The 25,223-nt window shown below is 44.7% G+C and overlaps 1 protein-coding gene across 7 annotated transcripts in view; it reads left to right on the forward strand.

Moving 5' to 3' along the window:
- RHBDL3 (rhomboid like 3) overlaps positions 1–25,223 on the forward strand; it is a 70,605-nt gene that overhangs the window by 25,427 nt on the left and 19,955 nt on the right. For 4 of the 7 annotated variants that reach the window (XR_003923340.2, XM_030013935.2, XM_030013936.2 and 1 more), the window contains one exon: positions 12,957–13,115. The exons of 1 other annotated variant lie outside the window; for it this stretch is intronic. Coding sequence is in view for 3 of the 6 variants with exons in the window: in XM_030013935.2 (XP_029869795.1) it covers positions 12,957–13,115 (159 nt within the window). In the remaining 3 variants the exon portion in view is untranslated. Of the gene's footprint in view, positions 1–12,956; positions 13,116–17,042; positions 21,328–25,223 lie in introns of those variants that run through there. 2 more of the 7 variants (XM_030013944.2, XM_030013941.2) reach the window with 2 other exon arrangements.

Below are 25,223 nucleotides of genomic sequence, written 5' to 3' on the forward strand. Positions count from 1 at the left end.
AAAAGATTGGGAAAAATGCTTTTTGTTTCTCTTTGAGCAAAATATTTAGTTTGACTTGAGCCAAACCATCTGGGCACTCTGAACATAAACATAAATGGCAATTTTCTAATGAAACATTTTGAAAATGGTAACGTCCAGTGTTTTGGCCTTGTAGAATCTGAGGGAACTTCTTCTAAACAATCAATGTTCAAAGCTAAGGCAAATTCACAGGAAAGTCTTGGCATGACTGAAATCTCCAAGTTTTTGCTTGGAAAAGTTTTGTTTTGAAAAAATTTATCCTGACTTTAAAAGTGGAGGAAAGCCCTGCAAATAACACTGATGATAAACAATGTTTCGATGTCATACATATGAACTGCATCTTGTCCCACTTTTAGGGTAGTGTTACACTTGCATCTCTTGGGCTGCTGCTTGTAATTATCTTGGTGCTGTATCCTATCAGCTGTTTCCATGTCACTGGCTCAGTTTTGCTACAATTCTCTTTGATGGGGGCCGTCTGCCTTTGGTGGCTGCTGTTCAAGTTGCTCTGGGTTCATGAGAATTTGTTGACTGGGAGCAAAGAAGGTGCCTGTTGGTGGAGGGATTATATAGGGACAGATGACGGTAACACTGTCTGCTCCAGGCAGCTTTTCTGGTCCAGGATTAAAGTTCATGCTGTGTTACTTGCGTCTCTCTCTAAGGCCTTGTCAAGTCCATGTGGGAAGCTATTCTGCCTGCAGTATTTCACTTTGTGCTGCTCAGCTCGCTCTCTGCCTCATTTCTCCTCCCCTCTTTCCCTTTCCATTCAAGCGGCACCTTTCAGTCTTCCCCATTCAGGTCTGTCTTTGCTCTCTGCCCTGTGTAAAACTTCCATGCCCTCCATACCATTCATCATCTCTTGCTCATTCACCTCCCTACTTGCCTTTCTCCATTCATCTGGGCTTCCTCTCGGCCAGTCTGGGCTGCCCTCTCCTCCTGCCCCTTCCGCAGTCCTCCTTTTGTGTCTTTGCACTACCTTCTCCGTGACCATCCGAAGCACAGCAGTCTGCAGCGTGGTCTGTGAGGATGCTCTGCTAGAAGTTGGCCCCACTTGATGGGCTAATTAATCCCCAGTAGAAGCCTGGCGGGATTGTTTTGGGTGGATTTGTCTCTCTAGTTACCCTGCAGGTGAGAAGATTATTTTTTTTCCCCCCACTCTCTTCCTGCTTCCCAGAGATGCAGCATGATGCATGAGTAGGAAGAGTATTGCCATTTCCTAACCTTCCTTTTCAGTCTGGTCTTTCTGTCTCTCCCTCCTGGCTTGTTTCCCCTTTGTTTGCAGTGGTTGCAACTCTCAGGTAACTCCTTGGGAGGTGGTTTTGATTTCCTCATTCCTGAGGAGCATAACATGCATTCTCTTAATTATGCTGGCTCTCTAATTATGGTTGTTGCCTGTGCCTTCTCTGCTTCCTTCTTCTAATCATCTACGTTGGAGTTGTATCAGTTTTGGAAAGCCATCTCTATACTTCAATGTGTGTTTTAAGTGTTACTCAGGAAATAGCTTGTGAATTGCAGTAGCCAAGGCTTGTTGTTTCTAAGTCTCAATGCAGCCACAAACCTGTGCTTGTGATGCAGACACGGCAAATATGGACCATAGGCCTCTGCCAAAGATCCCCCAGCCTGCTGTGCACATGGTCCCCTACAGCTCGCACCGATGCTGGCAAACATCACCCCATCGCACTGAAGGAGCAGGTCTCTGCTGCAGTGTGGCAGGAGAACTAAGTGGGAGGTCTGCTTGCCTGTGGGTGCCCATGGGGGGCTTCAGCTCTGAATGGTTAAACTGCATTCAAGTCAGTCTCTTCAAGTAAAAGGGGAATATTAGAGCTTGGGAAAAGTGCACAGGCTTGTCAGAGGAAGCAGGTGCTCTTTAAAGCATGTGTGAGCCCTGTACACACGAGAAATCTGATTAGTTCAGTAAAGGAGGCAGAAAAGAGGTAGAGACAGGCAAGGAGAGGGGCTCTGTGAGTGAGTGCAGGTTTGACTGACAGGGCGAGCGCTCTGTTGTGTGGGAGGCTGTGAAGGGAGTATCCACTGCTGTCTCCCGAGGCAGTAAGGAGCCCCTGATATGGCTCAAGCAGGGCCAGGCTCTGTGAGGACTTGTCAATGCCGTGAGAAAGAGCTTTTCCCCTGATAACTGTCTAAAAGAGGGATTTCAAACTGTGCTGTGGTATAGTTTGTTGTCAGGCTGGTGAATGTGTAAAAGGGGTTCCCTATTCACCATGTTTGGGCCCCACAGAGACGTTACACCTTGCAGGGCACAGCTAGCCCAAGGCCAGCCCTGCATTTTGTCACCTGCAGGGAGAACTGCTCTGCTCCAGCTGTAAGGCTTGGGCAGGGAACCTGCATGGACAGCACTTTTTCCTATGAAGTTAGTTGCATTCCTGTTGTGGAGTCTTTATTTAAGTCATGATTTGCTTTAAAACTTCAGACACGTTTTGTGTCTGTTTGAAAACTGTGGCAAAGAGAACTCTAGAAACACTGTGCTTTGCATTGTATTTGTCCCTCGTATCCAGTAATAAGACATAAGGCGTATAAGAAGCCAAAAATACAGCTTAATTTCTCTGACTTGTGGTTGTGCAGCTTTGGCACTTGGACAAAACCGTTCTACCCTTAAACCAAAGTATATTTGACATAGCAGACACTGGGAAAGTGCAAACACTGCAGACCTTACCCTTGCAGTCCTTCATGGAGGGAACCTGCAGTCTGGGTGTCATCCAGGACTGATTTAGATATATTGCCTAAGAAACAATGTGAACCACCACAGCTTCCAGCAGTCTGGCTTCTTACTGCAGTTGTAACCACTGTGATCACCCTGGAAAGATGCAAGCCAGGACTGTTTGCTCTCAAGTGTTTAGATGATAGAGGTTAGAGTAATAATACTTCCAGCTCTGGGCTCTATTTGGAACCAACCCGCCTGGAGTACTTTTGAGATAGTTATGTTGTTGCAGTGTAACGCCAAGTACCTACAAGGCATTGCAGGGAATCATGCGGTAACCTCTGCCTCTTCACAAGGCTGACATTATCTTCTGCTCCAGTTTAGCTTGGAAAGCAGAGGAGTTTCTTTGGTAGCTTCTAGTCCCCATGACTGAACAAAGCCAGATGTAAAATCAGTATAAGTTAAATATGTTTCCCAGTCTGTTTAGTAGGAATTTTGCTCTGTGGTTGTTGTTCTAACCAGAAGTGTGGTTTGAATTCCAGTATAGGTGGGTCATTCTGGTTATATGTGTGTTACAGCAGTTTTTAGGTGGGGCTTTAAATGCATCTGTTTGGCTTAAGTTTTTCTGAGCCCTAATAACTTGCAGTCAGGTCAGAAGGGAACTGTTGGGATCATCTAGTCTCTCATAATGAAGGCCAGAAGATTTTCTGAGTGGTCTTCTGCTTGACCTCGGCCATACCTCATCTCCTAGGAAAACTTGCAATTCAATTGTAAAACTTCTGGTGAAGTTAGTGAGACATTTCACTTGTTAATAGTAAAAATAATCAACTTACTCTAATCTAAAGCTGCCCAGCTTTGACCTCTAGGCCCTAGATGTGATTATACCTTTGTCACAGTGGAGAATCCTCTACTGCCAAATTTCTGTTCCCTTTGTGGTTCTTCTGGACAGCGATCAAGTCATTGCTTAACCTTCCCTTTCATAAGCTAATGAATTGAGCCTGTCAGTGGAGCCAGTCAGACTATACCAGTAACAAAGTGCCAAACGCAGAGGTAATGTCACCTCATTTACAAACCTGCAGGTCATGTTTCATTTTTTGAAGGCAGTGAGAGCTCTCAGTGTAACAAACAAGGCTTTTTTTTTTTCCCCAGAGTAGCTGCTTCTGAAGATGGCATTCCCCATCCTGTAAGCTGGCTGACGTTCTTGGCTCATGGCCATATGGCTTTCCATTTGTTTTTACTGTAATATGTATTGTTTGCAAGCACCCAGCTTTACCAAAAGACCCAGCTCATGCTCAGTAACTTGCTGCTTTAGCTCATCTGTGAGCATGATGCAGACTTATCTTACACTTTGAAGAAAGTCACTAATGATAATTCTGTAGGAGCAAGAACAAATTCTCATGGGTCCCCATTAGTGGCATCTCCATGTGATGGTAGCTCTCTAGCTTAGTTTTATTTTTGAGACCTGTCAAATAGGCAGATTTTAGCATGTTGAATGTGTGACAGCCTGAGTTTGTGTCACAGTAAGTCCTCAAACACAGGGTTGTCTGGTGATGTCACATGCCCTGCAGAAATCAGTTATACCAGCGATCCTGTCTTATGATCTGCACCAAGTTTGTATTCCCATCCAGATAATATCAGCTGAATATAATTTGTTTTCTGTAGCCTATTCTGACTGATATTAGACCAGTCCTCCTTCCATTATGCATTACTCAATATCAGTCATCTGTTCATTTGCTGTGGGTTGCTATTAGGCCAACAGACCTGCTTTGTCCCATTAAATTCTTGTCACAGCCCTGCAGTTTTGGGAGTGGTGTGGGTGCCTGTTGCCATGTTTGGACAGGAGTTTGGGAGCCATGGTTGAAAGGTTGCAGATGCAAAGCTGGAAGAAAGGTAAAAAGCAGATCTTGATGTTCCTCCAGTGTTCCCAGACTTGCCGAAAATCAGTATTAGTACTGGCTTTTAAAAATCTTTTGGAGGAAAGTTACCTTGACCTGCTGATTCAAAACTATCTAACTTTGGCAGCTGCTGTGTAAGGTTCTCCAGAGTTACTGCTGGGACAGAAAGTGTGTCATCATCGTATAACAGAAATAATTCATTGGGCTTTTGTCCATATACAGAACATAAACATTTCAACTACTGCAGATTCTTTTGCCCTGGTACCACCTATGCTACTTTTTCCAGATAATATCAGACCAAAACCCTGTTTTGAATGAGGAGACTCATCTGCCTCACCTGTACCAGCAGAGACGCTGCTGTGACAGGTGACATTGTTGATAGCAGTGAATTTTACAGAAATGCTTGTGTACGTTTACTTAACCTGGGGGTAAGCAGGGATCTGAATGCAGGAACTTGGCCTGAAATACAGCCCCAGCTGAACAGCTATTCTGACTGTTGTGTTTTGGGTTTTGGTTTTGTTGGTTTTTTTTATTTTCCTCATAGCAATAGTGATTAGAGCCTGTCTGTCTCCCAGCTGTGAGGCTGACTGTGCATGCTATGCCTTCTGTTGAGTTATGTAGTCCAAATAAATGCAGCATCCCACCCAGAGTGTATTGCATTTCAGCTCGGAATGAAATGGCATGTGCATTATGTCCCTTCATGATGTAGAAGCCCTGAAAGATGTGATTAATAGTGATACAAGATTTTGAGATCCTCTAATAAGACATGACTAAAAAGAGATAAACAATAATTATGTGGTGGTAAATGAGAATATCATGTGTCATGGTAGTATAGATATTGCTCTTTTCAGCTTTTGATATTTAATGCCTTATACCATCCAGATGAAAAGTAGGTTTAATTTTAATTAGACTGTGGAACTCATTGCCTCAGGAGATTGTGGAGCCCTAAAAACTAGAGGAATTCAAAAGGGAGAGCAAGAGATTGGGCATTTGTACATATAATAATGTCTGGGCCAGTGCTGACAAGCAGATCTAGAAAGAGTGTTAAACCTCTTGCCTAAGGATTTAAGAAAAGGTTTTAACTGTTAGGGTGGGTTTGGTCATGGTAGTCACTAGGTGATCTCTTGTAGGCTTCATCTTGTCCACAGTTTCAGAAATGTGTGGATAGTCAGCATCAGAACTGGGCTGGTGATGCAAGATACATGACTCGCCAGTCTGGGCTGTAACCTGCCCAGCCTGTTGCTGCAGCTGAGGACATCTGTCCAGCAAAATATGCAAGGTGCCCAGTGCTGGATCAAGATTAAAAATTTTATTTCTACCTAAAAAAAACTCCACTACTTTTTAGAGTGCCTCAGCTTCTTTCCATTAGTCTTAATGCACTTACATAAATAATAAAACAGGAAGAAGCAGAGCTGGAGAAGGCTCAGTCTATAAACATGTCTCTTTGCATTAAGCCTTGTGGCATAATGGAGGGCATCTCCTGCCATCCATGCTGTCTCGTTAATCATGTAATTATCTCCCTCACTTTCAGTGCTTCATCTCCTTCCTTGTCAGTGGTGCTGATAATAGAGCTTCTATTTACCCTGGCTTCTTTCTGGGGAGCGGCTTTGGTTTCAAAGCCAGCACCGTGGCATATTTTGAATAATTTAGTTCTGGGTGGCTTGAACACTGTGTGTAATTCCCCAGCTGAGACTGGAGGCTGATTCCTGTGAGTGTTCTGCCAGAAGGCTGATCTGGAGAGAGGCAGTGGGATGGCTCAGAGTGGTGGGTCGTTGAGACAGCAGAGGGCTGAAAGCTAGCTCAACAGGTTCTGTGAGTGCTTCTCAGCTCTATCCTCTCTTAGTGTCTTAGCAAGGACTTGCAGCAAGAAACCCACAGGCAGAGGAAGGACAGGGGAGGGAGTTGCATAAAAAAAAATGTATATGGAAACAGAAACATGGATTTGGGTACCTGGCTGAGCATGATAGGCTTCCCCAGCAAGCTGTGGGTCAGAAATTCCAGGGGTCTCCAAGTAGAGGATTTGCTTGGACCAGGGGTCTGAACATCTGTGGAGTCAAGGAGTTCAATGTGGTGTCCAGCTGTCATTGGCTTTGGAAAGTTTGGTATGTTTCTATACCTGAAACTTTGGCAGAAGGCCAGCTCTGTTCATATTCTCCCTGTGCTGCTTGGCCTTGTGGCTTGCTAATTGCTCTTTGCCATTGCAGCCATCATCCAGTCATGCTCTGTAAGTGCTCCACAGCCCTCACTGTGCTAGATCACACAGGCACAGGTGTGTTGCTTGTGCCATGTAGATGGGGAAGTCAAGGCACTACAAGAGGCACCTGGGCTCACTCCAGAAATCTTGGCAATACCAAGCAAGAATCAAATCTGGTCCCAAAGCCCTCTTTCCTATCTGCCTAACTGAGCAGCAGTACACTCCTGAATCCTTTTATTCTCCCGTTCATGTTCAGTCTGTACTGCCAGTATCTGTTTAGATTAAGTGCTTTTGCAGAAGGTAACAACAGATGGTAGTAATGTAGGTCCTTTTCTTGTCTTTGTGCCTAAGATAAGTAGGAAAAATAAATTAGAGCAGAAACGCCTCTACAGGTTGGTCAGCCAGCTAATGAACCTGGTCCTTCAGGCTACTCTGCCCTTCAAGGAAAAGGGAATCTTATACCAGCTCTCTCCATCTCCAGTTTTCCATATGCTGCATGCAGAGAGACACTTACCCAAATCCAGGTGATGGACCATCTGCTCTGCGGATGCCTCCCTGCCTAGGTGAATGCTGAGCTGGGTAGCTCTGTGCTCTCTCACTGCAGCTTTCCGGGGAGCGGGTCTGTCTGGGGACCCTGCTTGGTGAGTTAGTGAGGGTATATCCTCCGTGCTTAAATGCAGTCTGGCTTTTGAGAGCTGGGTGATGTTTCCAGCCCTCGGGTTCACCTCGGGTCAAAGCAATCAAACATGCACTAAAAGTACTGCTGGACAGCCCTTAATCACTTTATATTGTCTGGGCAGTAGTGGGTAAATTCATTATTTACAGGGGAAGAGAGTGTGCGTCACTGGAGCCAGCACTAATGTTTTACCACACGTGTTCAGGCAACTGAGATTATGTGAGTTTTAATGGTGAGAGGCTGGATTTCAAGGTGGAGGGATATACACTTACCTTTGACTGGCCTTCCTCTCTTCTGGATCAGGGTTTCTCCTCTCATGTGCGTCTCCCACTATTGGAAGAGAGAGCAGGATCATTAACCTGCTGGGAAGATCATCACCACCAGGCAGTGATGAAACTCCTGTTAAAACAGCCCCTGCTTTTTGCCCTCTCATTTGGATTATAAGGCAGACTTTCATCTTCTGCCTTGTCATTCCTTTAATCTTCATCAAAGGAGCAAATGCTACATATACTGTTGCCATATTGTTGGGGTTTTTTCTGGGGTTTTTTTTAGACAAACAAAAAAATCCCTCTCACCAACTCACAGCATGACCCTAAAGGTTATGCAAAGGTAGAGAGTGGGCTCTGGTAAAATGTGTGACTATCCTGAGGAGAGTTTCAATGCCTGTCTTAAATGTCTTTTCACAGCTTCAACTTGGAGTCTGTCAATTCCATGTATTGACTTGGAGATGCTTGATTTAACTACAGCATGGCCCTTGAGGCTGGAGATGGTCTGGTTGTTTCCAGAGCTTGTTAGCATCCCTAGATTGCGGAGACTATGCCATCTAATGGTCTGAGTTCAAATCCAGCAAACTTAGAGTGGTTTCTGAAACCCTTGGAGATGACAGATTTTGCATGTGATTGACTCCCTCTTTCCATTGGGAAAGGGCCTAATGTGAACAAGAAGCAGGCCTACTATTGGTAGCTCCTTTCTGGTAGGAAATAACACAGGAGTTGTCATTTCCATGTAACAGGAGGGGAAGCTAAAGCTGAGGACGATTTATTTCCAGAATCTGCCTCCTAGTCTGGAGGAGAACTGGGGTCAGTGCCAGGAGGCCTGACTGCCAGGCCAGTGTCTCCCAGAAATGAAGATACCGCTGGACCATAGAGTGATTCAGATTTGAAGGGACTGATCCTACTCAAAGCCAACTTCCTAATTAGATGAAGTTGCTTGGAGTCTTGCCCATTGCAAAGACAACTTATGGCTTGGGTGATGCCAAGACAAAGCCCCTTGATGAGGAAACCACGGGTTGTAGCAAATTCTCGGTTCCTGCAACAGATCTGCAATCCTAAAGCCAGCCAAGGATCCTCATGTTGTGCCCAGTTCAGCTGTTGACTCTCCAGCTGCTCTGATGCCCCAGAGGGCTGTTTGCCATGAGGGAGGGGAGCAGCTGGCTGCGCTATGTGAAATGTCTGCGTTTTCCCAAGATGCCCATTGTCTGTCTGCAGCACCAGCCTCCACCCTACTTGCTCACTGAGCCGTGGCTGATGTGTCTTTAATTAAAGAGGAGGAACAATTTGAGATTTCGTTTTCTTTTCTCAACCGTATTTCCTATTTCCATCAGAGTTTGCAGGCCCCCCTCCCCTTACATTTGCCTTGTAGTTTTGCTGTGGGGCCTTCAGTTTATGGTGTGTCTGGTCTAAAATAAGGAAGAAATAGCAAAAAATAGCTTGTTTTGGGCCAGGGAATTAAGATCCTGAGTCAGATGGCTGCTACGGTCATTAACATATTTACATTTTTGCTTAAGAGCCTGGTTGAGGATCAAGGGAGTTAAGGGTGATTGTCATTGAAATGCGGAGGAAACCTTGCATGAAATTGCCGTTAGTGTCCTATTGTTTGGGGGGGTGAGGGGGGGCAAATGGCCTTCCTCATCCCTGCACCCGTTGTGTTGCCCTTGTTTGCCCAAGTAGATGGGCAGAGGCAGAAGTAACTACGCTGAAGGAAGCCACTGTGCTGACTTAGCTGCTGGGAGGCTTTGCCTGGGGAGCTGTCCCTGTGGGGCTGAACCTGGGGCTCAGCGCAGCCATGCTGCTGGCTGCCAGTCATCGTCTGTCCTCTCGGTGAGACAAAGGTGCTTGGCTGGGCTTGTGGGACAACTAGCCCTTAACGAGATCATCATGGATAAATACATGAAGCGTGTAGCAAAGGTCAGTTGTCTCTTTTATAATTGATGGACCCAAGTGTTTTGAGTGTGCTGTCACATGTTGTTTTTGTTGTGTGTAGGGACACATATTCTGCAGGACCAGCTCAACCCCTTGATTTTTGTGGCTAGCTGTGCTATCTGAAACAAGGTTTGAGGCAGTTTGAAGTGTTGAGGTGGATTCTGAGTGCTGTAGTGACAGATTTTTATATGCTGAAAAAAAATGTTTAAACATAAATAAGAGAACTCCCTTACAGCTGGGGTTTACAGAAAAACATTCTGCTCCAGGTTGTGGAAGCAGTGGTCTAGTCCTGCTCTGAGGCAGGCTTTTTTAGTTCAGATGCCAGTTGTTCATTGTTCACCTCTTACTCTTTCATGCTGTTCAGATCCACTGTTTTAATTCAAACCTATTTCTAATTAGTATCATTAACTTAGTGCCAAAAAGAAAATTATACATAGTAATGTGAAAGAGGAGAAGAGCCTCCCTAGCACATTTACAGTACTGAAAATACTAGCTACCTTCTGCCACTACTTTGATTTTGGTGGGACAAGCAGCAAGACAGTGAGCTCAAGGAGGAATGCTGGTACTTATTGGTGTGAGAAAGAAGCATCTCTGGAGCAGAGGCTCATTTGTAGCCACCAGACAGGCTTCAGCTGCCTGTCCGTTCAGGAAGCCAGCAGCCAGTAACAGCTATGGACAGTACCATCTTGAGTGACAGGATTGTATCTGCTCTAGCACTAGTGAGTCTGGAGTCATTAGTGTGTCCTTGTGGGCTGGTTTGAAGCTCTGAAGCAGTTTTGTAGTTTTTGTTCTTGGTTACAAAATGTTTCTTTTTGGAATGCATTAAAGCAGAAAAAAGTCTGGGAAAAGTGGTTTGTGATCTGAGCAGCTCTTTTGTGCATCGGGAGCCTGTATGCTTCAGCTCTGTATCTCTTCTGCCCTTTGAAGGAATAGCCATGTTCCCCATGGCTGTGGCCATTGGTCTTTCCTACAAAGTCAAACAATGAGCACACAGCATGGGGAGAGTCCCACTTCAGTCACTGACCCTGGCCCTCAAAGTAGGGAGGCATTTAAGCTTTCAGGGAACAAATGGTTTTGTCCTAGACAAGCTAGGTTCTGACATCTTAAATGTCAAGATACAGTTAAAGTGGTGCAGTTAAGTAAGATGTTGGTTAGGTCAAATGTTTTCAGGAAACAAGGATGAACACAGCAGTAGCTATGGGATTGCAGGTGTTAGATCCATTCACTGAATGACTCATCCCCCAGCTTCTGCAAATTCCCCTTGAGAAAGGTCATCTCAGGTATTATGCTAATAATACTTTATTTCCTGTGTATCTGTGCCTCTGGGATTGGGCACTGGAAAATTAGGCTGGTTTGGGAGTCCCAGCAAGAGCCAAAAAGCATCAGAGCTGAGCCAGAGTGCAGAAGCCCTGATTTTGTGGTTCGTTTTAGAATTTGATCTGTTAACTCAAAGCATCAGAGTGGGCTGAAGTAGGGGAGCTAAACTTCTCCAGGGATTAATATTAAGCCCTTGTTTAACAGTAAACAGCTGATGAAATCCACCTTTGGCTCTGAGTGCCAGCTGTCAGGAAGGTACATCCAGGCCACCTTGCAAGGACAGAACAACCCTTGGCAGAGGGCGGGGGAGAGTGCCCAGCTCTGACTGTCCACAGGTCACTTGGTTTGTCTTGTTTTGTGTAATCCGCTTGCCCCAGCAGCTTCCTCACAGAGGGGCTGCTGCTTTGACAAAATCGCAGACCAGCTCTGCTCCAACAACGGGCTGTGATCTCCCCTCCTCAGATTAGACAGCTTCTCCTCACAAAGCAGCCAGTGATAGCAGAAGTCCCCAGGAGCAGCAGGACAAAGGTGCTCCTGCCTGAAGGAGATTGAGCCAGATCCTCGCACGTGGGCACTGCGTCCTCTAAACAAGCTGCCCGTGCCTGAGGCCGGTCTATTTTATAGCTGCTCTGCTCACTGCAGAGCAGTGCCAGCCCTGCCGCTGGCAGGCTGCATCATGTGCCACATTCCCCTTCTCACCTCCTCCCTTGCCAAGGCAGCCTTTACTCCGCCGAGTCTGATTGAAGGCCCGGCGCCTGTTCAGCTTTTGTTCTCCGTTAGGAAAGAGCGAGGATTGTCAGGACCTTTTTGGCTCTGCCAAGGCCTTTTATGTCCTAAATGTTTCCATGAAAAGACTCCCTCCTGACCACCCTGCCCCCTGACAGCCATTCAATCCAGCCAACAAGCTTGATATCATTATCTACAAAAGGAGGCCAGTGAGCACCAGGGTCCTCGCAGCCAAGTTTGGGAAATCAAAGGCAAATCTCCCAGCAACAGAGAACTGGCAGAGATCACACTGCACCACAGCTAGTGCGGGCTGGTCTGGCAGCTTGCATCCACTAGTTTTCAAAGCACAAAAGAAACATGCTCGGCGTGGTGCCAGCACTGGCTTTGTCGGGGCTGGGGGTGTGCCTGCCTGCGAGCTGGCAGCCCCTTGCAGAGTGCCCTGGGGAGCTCAGCGTGGGCTAGTCGCTGGAAGCAGTCGTAAGTTTGAACAGTCTTGCAAAGCTGTCTCTTTTTGGTCAGTGGCATTTTTAGGAGGTTAACCACTTAGTCTGAGGGAAAACGGTGATGTTTTTGGTCAGAGTGGGATTCACTGCAAGTCTCACCTGGGACTTTCCTTCTAATGAGTCTAGTTTATGTTCTGAAAATGGCATGTGGCTGCCTTGTCACTTTTAGTTTGACATAATGTTCATCTGCTTTGCTCCCTGTCCAAAGACTTTCTTCCCAATCCATCTTAAAACAGAGAGCTCTTCAGCAGTGAAATCACTTACCATTTTGAAGGGATCTGTAGAGATGATCTGGAAGAGTGACTGTCAGAAATACTGAGCACAGAAAGGGCTTGAGGAGGGATGGCATATTCCTGTGTTGCAATTGTGTTAGGAAATACAGGAGTAAAACTGTTTTCTGTACGTTTTATCTGACAGACTGCATCTCTGGTTTGCTTGATAGTCCAGATAAAGAGGGATATAAAAAATAGCCAAGAGAAATGATGATGCAGAGGGAAGGAAGGTGAAGGGAGCTGACTTAGCTGAAGCTTGCGTGGAGGCAGGGTGATGGTGTGGATGATGATGCCTGGGTTCACCTCTCTCTACAGCAGGGTGCTTTGCAGTCCCTGGGCAGTGAAAGGAAGCTGGAGATGGGGTGATTGCAGGGCAATGCATCACCAAAGCCTAGAGCAGCCCCTGGGGTCCCAGTGGGCCTGCTGCAGGTGATGAATGCATTGGCAGAGTTGTGTGTAACGTGGAATGGTTAATTGTAGCACTTTCCCCTCCTATCCCAGTTCGATCCCGACAACACCGGCTACATCAGCACCGAGAAGTTTCGCTCCCTTCTCCAGAGACACGGCTCGGAGCTGGACCCCCACAAGCTGGAGGTCCTGCTGGCCCTGGCAGACAGCAACTCTGAGGGGAGGATCTGCTACCAGGACTTCGTCAACCTGGTGAGTGCTCTGGCTGGCAGGGCCTTTGAGTCCTTGGCTCTGCTTAAAACATTGGCTGTTGAGGGACAGTCCCTTTCCCTCCCTCCCTCTATCAACACCAGTGTTTGCTGTGTCCCTGCATCACACTCTGCATGGGCTTGCTGAAGTATTCAGTGGTGACTGAACTCTCAAGCCAAGAGTCAAGTTGCTGCTGATTTTTCCAGGGAGACAAGTTTGCATGGGAAGAAACTGGGGGAGCTGTTATAAGAGCATGAAGCAATGGCTGCTGCTAGTTTTGAGGTTTTTGCTCTCAATATCAATTGGTAGCTGTTGTAAGGAGCCATTTGTTTGGAAGCAGAGGTCTGTCAGTCTGAATGTCTCCTATTTTATCTGGAGATTTCACCACTCCCAGGCAAAATATAACACGGTGTTGACTTGCTGGGTGGAGTCATATTGCAGTGCTGTAGGCATCAACAGCAACAGGGATAAAGTGTTTCTAGGTCATGTTCATTTTATCCCAGGTGAGATGTCTCAGACTGTGTGAGTCATGATCTGGATGCCTCTCTGTCTTTACTAATGAGTCAATTAGTGAAGGGATCTCTCTGTTTCTCATCAAGGCAGTTCAGTGAGCCAACACAGATGTAGACATGTGTTGTTAGATGCCCAGGATGGCCTAGAAATGTTGTTTGCAAGACGGGTATCTTGAACGGTGGCCATTCCAGGGGCTTTGCCCTGTTCTTGCTCTGTCATTCCCCACCTGAGTCCCAGAAGATTTAGTGCAGCAGTAAGAGAAACCTGGGTGACAAAGTCAACGAGCAATGGAAGTCAGTGACATCTCTAAGGTTTTGCTGGAAAGCTGGATGTGTTCTCGATGCAGAGTATAATAATTTGCATCTCCGTGTTCCTTCAGTCAACATGGGGATTTGATCCCTCCATTTGTCATGGTCACTCATGCATGTGTTCTCGGTTGAGAAAGAAAGTGTCTTCTGTATGTCCTGTCTTCACATTAATCAGAAAAGTATGATAACAGGGCATAGTTGTCAAGGATCCAGGTCACAACCTGGTCAGGCTGTGGGCAGTGTGAAGGTGAAATTATTGTGATGCAATGACATAGATCTGCTGTATCTAATCAAGCCGTCTTGTTAGCCCCTTGCATGTATTTAGGCACACAGTAAAATAAATGTAGCAACTATTAAATAGATCACAGTGAGTGTGAGGTTTTCCTCAGCTCCAGCTTAATAAACAGTGTGGTCAATGGTACTCTGTGATCGGTGGTGTATTTATAGTAACAGCTGCTTGTTCTACAGTTTGGTATATTCAAAGTACCATGCAAGCAAGCATTCACTAATTGAGCTGCACAACATTTAGGTAGCAGGAAGAGGTATCATCTAATTTTTTTTACAGAAATGATGGCCTAGGGCCAGCCAACACGTTGGCAAGAGGCTCAGGAATAGAATTGGGCTTTTTCCTCTCTCCTTGCTCCACTGAGCTCCAGAGCAGCACAAGCTAATGAGAGGCAGGTGGGAGGTGAAAGGCTTGGACATCTTCCTCCTTTGGGGAATAGGAGATCATGCCAGCTCACACCCACCTGATGTAATATCTGCAAAATGGCAAATTTCCTTCACTACTATTGAATGACTCCTGTAAAGAAGCCATTGATTTTTCTGTCATCAGTCCCTCTATCCTCATCTGCGTTTTTTGCACTTTCTAATCAATAGGCAATGCAAATGCCAGAACATTAAACTACTTACAAATGGCATCTCTCTTCTCACTCCTCCTCTAGTTGCTATTGATTTCTAACATCAAACTTTTTAGGGCTCTTCTTCTTTTCTCTAGTTTCCTGCTCCTAAACCTGCCTTGTGAACTTCCTGATGGAAAGAAACAGCACAGTTGACACAGAATCACTGTGAAATGAGTGATTTCCTTCACTTTGTAGCTGTCAATCCTGGAAACTATGTGTGGTGATGTTTAAGTACATGCTTGTGCTTGATGATCATCAGCCATCTCTGCTTTTTGCTCAGGTTAATTTGCCTGTTTCTGTAGCTTAGCAAGAATTGATCTGCTCCCAAAAATGATAGTACTGGATGTGGGGAAGGGAAAGGCTAACCTTTTACTAGATCCACAAAGGTTTTACAAGCATGGCTCTGTGCATGTGGTTTTCCTTTTCTCCATCAATATTCATAAACAAGTACTCTGACACGAGAATCTCATGGCCTACCAAATGTGTCTGAGGTACTGAAACTCTGAGCAAGAAGTAAAATTGCATTAATAAAGCTCTGGCCACTGGAGGGGGCTTGAGGGGAGGACTGGGGCTGGGTATCAGAGATGCATTACAGTGCAGTTGTCAAAGCAGAGGTTTGGAAGGAAGGAGACTCCTCTGTGTGTGTGCCTCACAAGCAGCTCTTTTGGTTTCTTTCCAAGCATGGGATGGAAGGAGCTGATGAGCTGCCTGCTCAAGCTACTATGAAAAAAACTAACTCTATCCCAGCCAAAGCCAGTACAAACATGCACTGTCTCACAGAATCCAGCAGAAAGTAAGGTTTGACCGCTGGGCACCAAGGGAACTGTCTTCAATGCTCAGCTCCTGGGATATGTCCTGAGACTAGGACATCCTCTCTGTTTTTTCCCTCAGCTTTGGTAATGTTGATAAAAATCAAGCAGGGAGGGTCTTCCCTTTTTTCAGCCTTGTAGAACCCTTGATCTTTGCTGGATTCCCTGGGAGTGTGACAGAATGTGATGCTTTTTCTGCAGGGTGCTTGGCTACTTACTAGAGAGTCTGATGCCGAGAGATGTTATTAGTGATCACAGAAGCACTTGTAACTCTATGGAATTATTATTTTCAGAAGTCACTACAGGCCATAAACCTCACAAAGCAATAGTGTTAACACATTGTTTCCTCCAGGGTACTGCATGTCCCAGAGAGGGCAGTAAAAAATGCTTGCAGCTGTATGCTCCAACATCATTATGAGCACCAAGACTTTTGCCTGCTCTTTCAGACACTGTGATCCCCAACTAAAGGACTGCTATTGAGCAACGCTGTGTTATCTCCTGATGTCCAAAGTGTGTTGTGAACTTCTAGATGTACCAAAAATTTAATTCCAGGACATCTCACCTTAATAAGGAGACCCAGATATACTCCCACAAAACATATGCCTGTTCTCAACTCAGCAAAGCAGCTTAAATTTCTGAAATTGAAAGTTTTACAGGATGAGAATAGACCCTAGAAATCACTCAGTAAGTAATTTCAGTAATGAATGAATTCAGGGAAGCTGAAGACTCCTGGTGTCATCTGCAAACAAAGGGCTGAAAAAAAATCAGATAGGCAACTCATTGGGAATTATTTCTCCTCTGTACCCCTGCGATTCATCTAATGTAGTTGTAAAACACAATGCTGCAATCATATCCACTTCTGTTTCTACACTGGGGCTTACAAGAATGGCAGAAAGCAGTTTCAGATGGGATTTCTTATCCTGTGTCTGAGACAGTGCAGAATAACAAAAGTGTTTCCTGTACAAGTGGAGATGTCTTGTGCATTTCTGTTGTCTGGTTGCTTTTCTGCACTGTGAAGAGAGATGCTGAAAATGCACAGTGGAAATTCTGGCTATGAACAGCATAGGCCACAGGAGGAGATAATGAGCAAAGCTGTTTAACTAACTTTTCTACTTTGAGAGAGGAGACAAGTCAGGAGGTAATTATAGTTCAGATTTTATTTGCCGGGATCCTTGCTGAACAGCAGTTGCTGCTGGCAGTCCTGGACTACTTCACATTATATCCTGTGAACTGTAACAGAGCTAAAGGGCAGAACAGTGAAGCCCTGGAGAAGACTCAGTCTCATTCTCTGGCTAAACCTTTGTTGTCTTCTCTGCCTGGGAATGTGGATTGTTGCTTTGGACAGGCTGGGTCGTGGCTTTACCACCTCCTCACCCTCTTGATGTGTTCCTCTTCAGACACGTGAGCAGAATCAAAGGGGTACAATGGAGCTTCTGAGACCTTACTCTGCTTGACGGAGGGGCAATATGGAGCCAGTTAAGGCTGTGGTGGTAGCTTATATTCTCTTGTTGTGAAAATCGGGTAAGTAACTCCTAGCCTTACTCTGGGCAAGGAAAAGTTTTACAGAATGTTGTGTTTAATAAAGCAGCTTTTGCTAGAAGAGTAAATCACAGCTTATACTGAGACTAAAGCAAAATCCATTCTGCAGCCCAAGAGATTTCTCTGCCAGTGCAACTCCACAGATCACCTCTGAACCAAATGTGTTGTAAAAGCTGACCTCAATGCATTCAGTGTGGTCCAGATTGGACCTGCCGGCATGGGGCAGGAGGACTTGAGGGGGGAAGGGAATGTGGCTGTCCCCCATTCCAACACTGGCACTACCCTGGGGTGAGCCCCTAGAGCACACTGAATGTCTCTCTGTCCCTGCTACGGATCTCATATTCAAAGGGCAGGACTGGAAGTCAGGTGGACCAAAGTTTTGTTCCCGGCTCTGCAAAGACTCACTGTGAAACTTTTGGAAGCCTCATGTCTCTGTGCCTCATGGGTCTGTTTCTCCAGCAGACGGAAGGAGGTAAGAGTTGCATCTCTTTTGGGGTTCACAGTTTTGGCAAAGTCAATGACAGTTCTCCAGAGGAAGAAGAGCCAGGTGCTGGGGAACCAGCTCTCTGATGAGCATTTGCTTGGGGAGCTGTGTTGGGTCTACAAGAGCTGAGGACAAATGCCATTCCCTGAAGGCAATGGTATTTCAGCATATTTGGGAGGAATTAGTAAGCTCTGAGACAGACTTCATGTGACTTGGGAAAAACAAAACACTGCTGCTTCCAACAGAAATGTTTAGCTGTATCTTTGTAGTAACTGCAAGCTGATGTAGCATCTCAGTAGTGAGCAAAATATATTAGCTAAATAAACGCACATCCTTTGTTTTTCATATCAAGAATTAACACCCACCTTGCTTTCCCTGGCCTTGCTGGCTTCTAGGCACAAGCTAATTCTACCTCATTTTCAGTGAGCAACATGCATTTTTTTTAAGCACTGTATAACAATAATCAGGTCACCCTAATCTAAACTTCACTGGCGCCAGTACACTTTACCCTTCAGAGAAAGATTTCCTTTAGTTTTTGTGATTTCCTCTCTGGCTTGCTCAGTGTGCTGCCAAACTGCAAATCCTGCCTCTTCAAGTAAAGAAATAAAACTGCAGATACAGGCCAAGAAATCTGCAGCCTCTGCTCTTCCTCCTCACAAGTGACAGATACGCAGGTCTGTTGGCCATCAGAGAAGGTGAGAAGAACATATATTTACAGTAGTTTCTTACTTCATGGAAGAGGCTGGAACATGATTAGCTGTTAGTGGAAGGCTGTCTTGTGCTATGTGTTGTCAAGCTGGATGTTCAAAGGGGCAGTTATTATATCAAAATATTGCTGGAGTCATAAAAACAAGATAAAATATGGGAAGTGAAGGAGGTGAAGTGACTACCCAGAGTCTTATGGTCTGTCTATACTAGTGGATGCTGTAGAAATACAAAGGTTAAGATTTAGATGCTAGCTTTTCTGTCCTGGGCAGGGTGATCTGTGTAGGCATTTGAAGAGAGAGCAGGACTGGCTGAAGGGATAAAATACTCTGGGACTTTGTTACAATCCACAAACAAAAACAGCGAGTCCAAAGTGCGTCCTGGAATGTTGTAAGTGGGAAACGAGCTGGTTCAATGGAGGCTTTGACTTGCACTTTACAGCTTCATCAGTCTATAGAAACTTGTTGTGTGGCTTATCCTAAAGAAAAAATACAGCAAAATATTGACTTCACACTTTAGTTTTAATGCTTTCGTAAACTTGTAAGAGTTTGTAATGCAGTATAGAAAGATACTTAAAGATGCACTCAATATAAGGACAATTAAACTTAAACATGTGCTTAGAACAAGCTAATGCCTTTGCACAGCCCTGAATTGAAGCCCTATGGGTGTGGAATTAGCATGCTTCGATTTAATGAAGTTGTGTTAGGAACTTTCCCTTCTAGACAACTTATTTGAAATTTGGTAAGGATAAAACCTCTAAAATGCCATTGATGGTGTCATTAAATGGGGTTCTCTTGAGGCTGTTTCAGCCTATCAACTGTAATAGGAAGTGGGGGGTGAGGTTTTTTTGCTCTTTTTTCTTTAAAGAGCCAATGGAGTTTAATGAGATTTTAAACTGACCTACGCAACTAGGAATTAGCAGCCACGTTCCACAGTGGGGTGGCAGCTCTTTTCTCTGGACTCCACAGTGCTTTTCCCTTTGCTTTGTGAAAGGCACAGCACGTACGCTGGTAACCACTAAAATACATATTGTCTTGGAGGCTGCAAAGCTCTTCCATCGGGGAGAGGTTTTTTCTCGCCCCCCCCCCCCCCCCCCCAGTCATATGTGTTTTGCAGTTGTTCTGCAGACCTTCTGCTGGCCACTTATGCCACTGAAAGGGGGCATTAGAGCACCTTCTCTGACTTACAAGTTTTCCTTTTGCAGACATCTCGGAGATAGCAGCACGCCCTCCCTATCAGTAGTCACCAAATGAAAAGTTCACATTGTTTGGGTCTGTGAAAGGACTTTTCTCCAAACTCGCAATGTGTTGTTTTATCTTAACAGAGCAGAGGTGGGACATATTTGCAGCTGGGCATGGATTTAGTAGGCAATAGCCAGCCATGTCAGAAGGACCAGTTCTGCAAGGTGCTGAACCCATCCTGCTGTTCCCTTAGTTCCCTATTACCTCTTGGTCTAACTCCAGCCTGCTTTTCCATTGCTTTCCAAGGCTTCAAAAGTAGCTGCTTATATTTTTATTAAGATATTTTTCACTAATGCGTGGCTGGAAGCCATTTGTTCTTATTAGCCACTTCAGTGATAAAAGCAAGGCTTGGTTCTCTCCCTTGTGGGGACACTGCGTGTACCCATAGACTTTTTCATGGCCATGCTTTCTGCTTTCAAAGGTGAGTAACTCTTGCCTTTACTGTTTCAGTGCTTGCAATGGTAACACTTTTATTTGGGATACTTCCTCCACCCTGGCTTGAACTGAAATGAGGGGAAACAGTGAAAGAAGAGCTGTAGCTAGGAAAAGAGATAACTTTTTTAAAGAGAAAACATTGAATTTTATTTTGGCTTTGTGAGTGTCTATGTGACAGCACCAGGAGGGCTCTATTATCTTTGTGGAGCTGAGCTTTTAAGAAGTTACATACTGTATTCTTGTGGGGGGGGGAGGTGAGAGGTCCTTTAAACCATGGTTTGCTTGAGGGTTTTTTTGATGGTACTTAGAAGTACTTCGTAGCACAGTCATAAAGTAGCTATAAATTCCACTTCCAGTGTCTTTGCCTGTCCTTTACTGAACCAGCTGACAGCCTGCATAGAATGCTTAGGTGAACAAGGCTTTGCAGGAACCGTATATAATTCTTTATTACCCGAATCACTGGGAAGATAAGCAATAAAGCCTAAATCTCCAATTCTCAGGGGAATCCCCAGGCAGGACAAAAGTTTGCCCAAATGAGTATCTCCTCTTCCTGCTAAATCCTTGTTTGCTTTCTAGTGAGTGTTTTAAGCTTAAAAGGCTATTGCAGAATAACCCAGTACCTCAGTTCTAGTGTTTTTGTCCAGTGTTTGTCATTTTGTTCTCACTGTTGCTAATCTGGAAAGGTTTGTTGCAGGCAAAGCTGCAAGTTTTATAGCTCCATTTCTTCCCCTCTGTGCTTCCAATTAGCTGCACTGTTGAACCAGGACAGATCCTCCGCCAAACATCAAGAGGACTCCCATCTGGAGTCCTCTGGGATGTCCTTCAGCTTCCAGTGGGACAGCCCTTTAAGTGCTCCCTCTGTCCTTGCTTCACTGTCTTGGCTGAAAGTATAGGATTCCTGAGCTCTCTTCCTGGCTTTTATTCAGAGGTATAATAATAAATATTTAATTAAAAAAGGTTTGAAAATCTCTTACTTCAGTATTTGATCTAATATTATGCTATTATGAGTAAGGAAGAGGTTTTCTCAAGAGACAGATGAGAGTGGTCATGTGATTGTGTCCTTATATATCTCTTACCTCTCAGTGTATTAAAGCCCTTATTGAGGTGCAAAGTTCTTACTCCAGGGAGCATTTCCAGGAGCTGGATACCCCTCCTGACAAATGTGCCTCACACTGCCTTCATGTTGTTTTGCTTCCCATTTTGGAGAAAACTGGTGATTTTTGATGTTCCAAGAGCCACGTGCATCTCCTGAGGGGGAAAAAAGCCATCAGAGGGCAAGGTGAGTATCTTAAAATTTAATAACTGAGATGCTGCTTTTGGAGTGTGTTCAGCTTGTACATTGATCTGAGTCCATTAGATACTGGTTACACGTAGCAGCAGAGAGAACTTACTTCCAAGTGAACTAGTCTGCCAAATAATCATTATGCCAATTAAAGTGGAACTTAGCGCAGAAATTTCCATTCTTAACCATGATTCCTCAGCTGTTTTCAATCACATACAGTTGAAACTTGAGAACCACAATGTCAACTTAAATGGTTGTTTTAATTGTGTATGTATCTAAAATACATGTGTGAGTCGGAAATGTTACAAAGATTTTTTTTTTTTTAATTTTGCTTCAGAAAATTAAATCTGGATTCATTTCAGTTGCAGAATCCTTCCCAGTACCAATGAAAAATGGAACAGGTGTTAGGGGGGTTTGAAGTTTCAAACTTGCTGTGTTTTGACACAATGTTATTTGAACAACAATGTTAGTCTTGTCCTGCAAGCAGTGTTCTTGCAATTAACCTTGAAATCTGAATGTGGTTTACCTTTTCTAATGGAAATGCCTGGCACATTTAATAGGAGTCCAGACAAAGCCTTGAGCAGGGAATACCCCTGCAATGACCAGAATAATTTATTTGGTCTCTCCTGCCTCTAACTTTTCTTGAATCTCCAGAGCAAATCAGGATGTTGGTATTTGCTTTTTTTCCATTTGATACTGTTTGGGAAAGTGCTACCAGGTTGGCTTAGAGGATGTGAACATCTGTGACAGATGAACTTGATGCTGAGCTATGCATTTTGGGAGAAGCCGTCTTTACCCACATTAGCATTTTGTGGAAGTGCGGAGTGAGGGAAGGAAATAAATGTGAATCTTGAAAGCAAAATTGATTGAAGAGGCTGCATTTGTAAGTAAAGTGGGTTATAAAACTAGAGCTGACAGAGGCTTTTAAAAAGCTTGTGCTAACTTCTGATTTAGTGTTCTGTGTCTTGGAGGAATGGAGGATCAGAGCTGGAGAGCTGAATGCATTGCCTGTCACAGTGTTGTATGTGTTTAAAAATAGCCATAGACCAGCCTCAAAGATGCCAATATGTAATGGGCAGAAATCCATGTTTTCCAAAAACTCCTGAATGAGGCTGAATAAAAACCATAAAAAGGGTACTGTGCCCCACACAAGCCATGAAACTGGAGATAGGGAAATGCTACATGACTTGGCTATTGATTATCTGAGGCAGCAACAATAGTAGAGATAGCCAAGAAACACAGAGAAATTGGTCTGCTGGTGGGAATGGACAGTTTCCATTGCAAGTTGCAGATTATCTGAGACTAGTTCTAGATCGGCACGTGTGCTGAACAAAAGCAGGTCTTTGTACTTTACCAAAGTCTGGCACTGTCCCACGCTAGACGGTAAGGACTCTTATCCTAAATCTTGACATTTTCAATGTTGAAGACAGGTTCAGATCTAAGTAGGAAAAAATTTTCTTTTCTGGCAGATGTATCAAACCCATCCTTTGAGCAGAGCTGTAGCACTAAGCCTGTTTTGTTTTGGTATGGTAATACCAAAGGGCAGAGGTGGCAGTGCATGGTTACCAGTCATGTCAGCTTGGCTGTTTTGCAAGGGAAATTTCTTTCTCTCTGCATAATAACTTTCTGCAGGCATGAAGGACTAAGGGAATGTGTTGTTCCCCACTGCTACCTTCACTCTTCACATACTGTTTGCTGTACCCATCTGCCTGCAGCTTTAATATCACGCTCATTAAAGAAGTCCCAGATCAATTGCATGAAGAGAAGTGGGATGGGCTGCCCTGAGCTTCCGGAACCCTAATAATGTGCAGGCCAACAATGGGCCCAGTGTTCTTTCAGCTGATGATTAAATACTTGGCTCATAAATACCAATATTATATAACTCCAAAATCACGTCAGCAAATTGTGACCATATGCGAGACTCTCTGGGAAGATCTGAGTCTTCCAAAGTCAGTCTGAGGAACAAAATAGGCTTCTCATCAACAGTTGATGAGAGCAGCAGTAGTGACTTAATCCTCTGTCTCTCCTTATGCCCATCACCTCCTAGCTTGAGATTAACAGTGTGATCCAAAGGCCTGTGGGGTTATGTGAGTAGGCCCAGAGCTGTTGTGTTTGCTTGAGCCTTGGCAGTCAGCTGTGTTGCCTCTTTGGAGATCATTTCCTCCTTGGTGTGATGGGCAATGATTGCAGCTGGGGACCAGCAGCATGTCTTCTTATTGAGAGGCCTAAATTTAACAGGTGCTCAGTCATCCACATCTTAGTGGATTTTAATTTTCTGGGTAAATTGAGATCTGGCCCCCACTGACACAGCACCTACTGTTGTTGGTGGATGCAGGGAGTATCTTGCTCCTTGCCAGTCACATTCCTTCTAACGAGTCTGCTGGTGTATCATAATCTGGGAAGAATACACCTGGTGCTGGATATATCTATATGTTCTGCAAGACTGCAGCAGTTCACGACCTGCTCCATTTAATTTGCAGGCAGTTTTCTTGTTGCCTCTTTGCTAAGAGCTGATGAATTTGAAAACCCAGTAGACCCTCTATCCAGGGACAGGATTCTAGCCACCTAAGAAGTTGACTTCAAAGGTATTTTCTGTCTCTGAACGCATTGATCCCATGACCTCATATCTAAGTTAGCCATATGTTTTTCTTTGCCTATCTCACAGTATCTGGGGAGGTCTACCAAAAATCAACTAGGAGGAAGAGGCTGTGCTTGCTACTTAAAAGTGCAGTTGATGTGATACATTCACACCTGTTGTTCAGAGAGGCTACCAGTGGGCAATGCCTCATAGTGTATAGAAATAATCTTGTTGTGTGTGTTGAGGCATACAAGGTCTTTCTCTAGCAGTCACGTGTGCCCCGCAGAGAGCTATCAGCATTTCGCCCAAGGACTTCCCTTGCTCTTGTAATATCAACATTTACTGCTTTCCTATGATTACCAGTTTAAATAACTCTTGGCATTTTATCATCCAGATGTGGCCAGAAACAACCAATATGGAACACCTTGTAAAAATAACGGGGTGTGAGAACAGGTAGTTGAGAGAATAAAGCTACAACTGTCTTTCATCATTCTTGGAGGAAATCACATTGTCATGAGCTTCCATTTTAGCTTCTATGTGGGGTGTGGAAAGTCCTGTGGTTTATTTTCCTCTCTTGGAGGAGGAAGGCAGAGCTTTCTGCTGAACAGAAGGGCTTGAAAGCAGTGCAGCCTAGTGATCAGAGAAGTTGTGCAACTTGGATTCTTCTAACTCTAGTGTATGGCCTTGGGCAAGTCACTTAGTGTTGTGAGGTCCAGCTTACCACCTCCCCACGAGAGCCAGAGGCTTTGTTCATCTGAGGTGTGACTTCCACAGTGATCCTGCAATGTCCTGCTCTTAACAAAACTAAGACAACCTTTCCATTCTGTTTTGGTTTTAGTATGTTGCGGAACACCTTCAGAAACATCATGCTAATGAATTTGCACTGCCCTGGCTGTTATTTGGGCTCTTTGGGCAGCATTAGCAGTAATGCAGAGCAGGACACTGGACTGATGAGGCTGTGCTGAATTCAGGCGATTGAACCAAGCAAGTCCCTGTTTGGCATGCTTAGCAATAACAGGCAGGTTCAGTGGTGCCTGTGTTAGGATCCTCTGCTGAACAAATGTAAAGAAATTTCTGTTACAAGCCTAGCACGGACATGAACGTTGGCAGCCTTTGGAGTTTCCTGCCCATCTCTCTCACCAGACTCTGCAGCAACGAGGTGATCATCTGCTGAGGGTGGTCAGCACTTCCTGATGCTGCACTGCAATGATGATTTTCTTTGGTTGACTCTGGAAACGATTATATTTTCCACTGAAGAGCTGCAGCAGGGAAAAGCACTGACTGTTCTGTGGTAGGCAGGAAAATCACACATATC

This window comes from Aquila chrysaetos, chromosome 5 (genome assembly GCF_900496995.4).
Source record: "Aquila chrysaetos chrysaetos chromosome 5, bAquChr1.4, whole genome shotgun sequence".
Classification (NCBI taxonomy): domain Eukaryota; kingdom Metazoa; phylum Chordata; class Aves; order Accipitriformes; family Accipitridae; genus Aquila; species Aquila chrysaetos.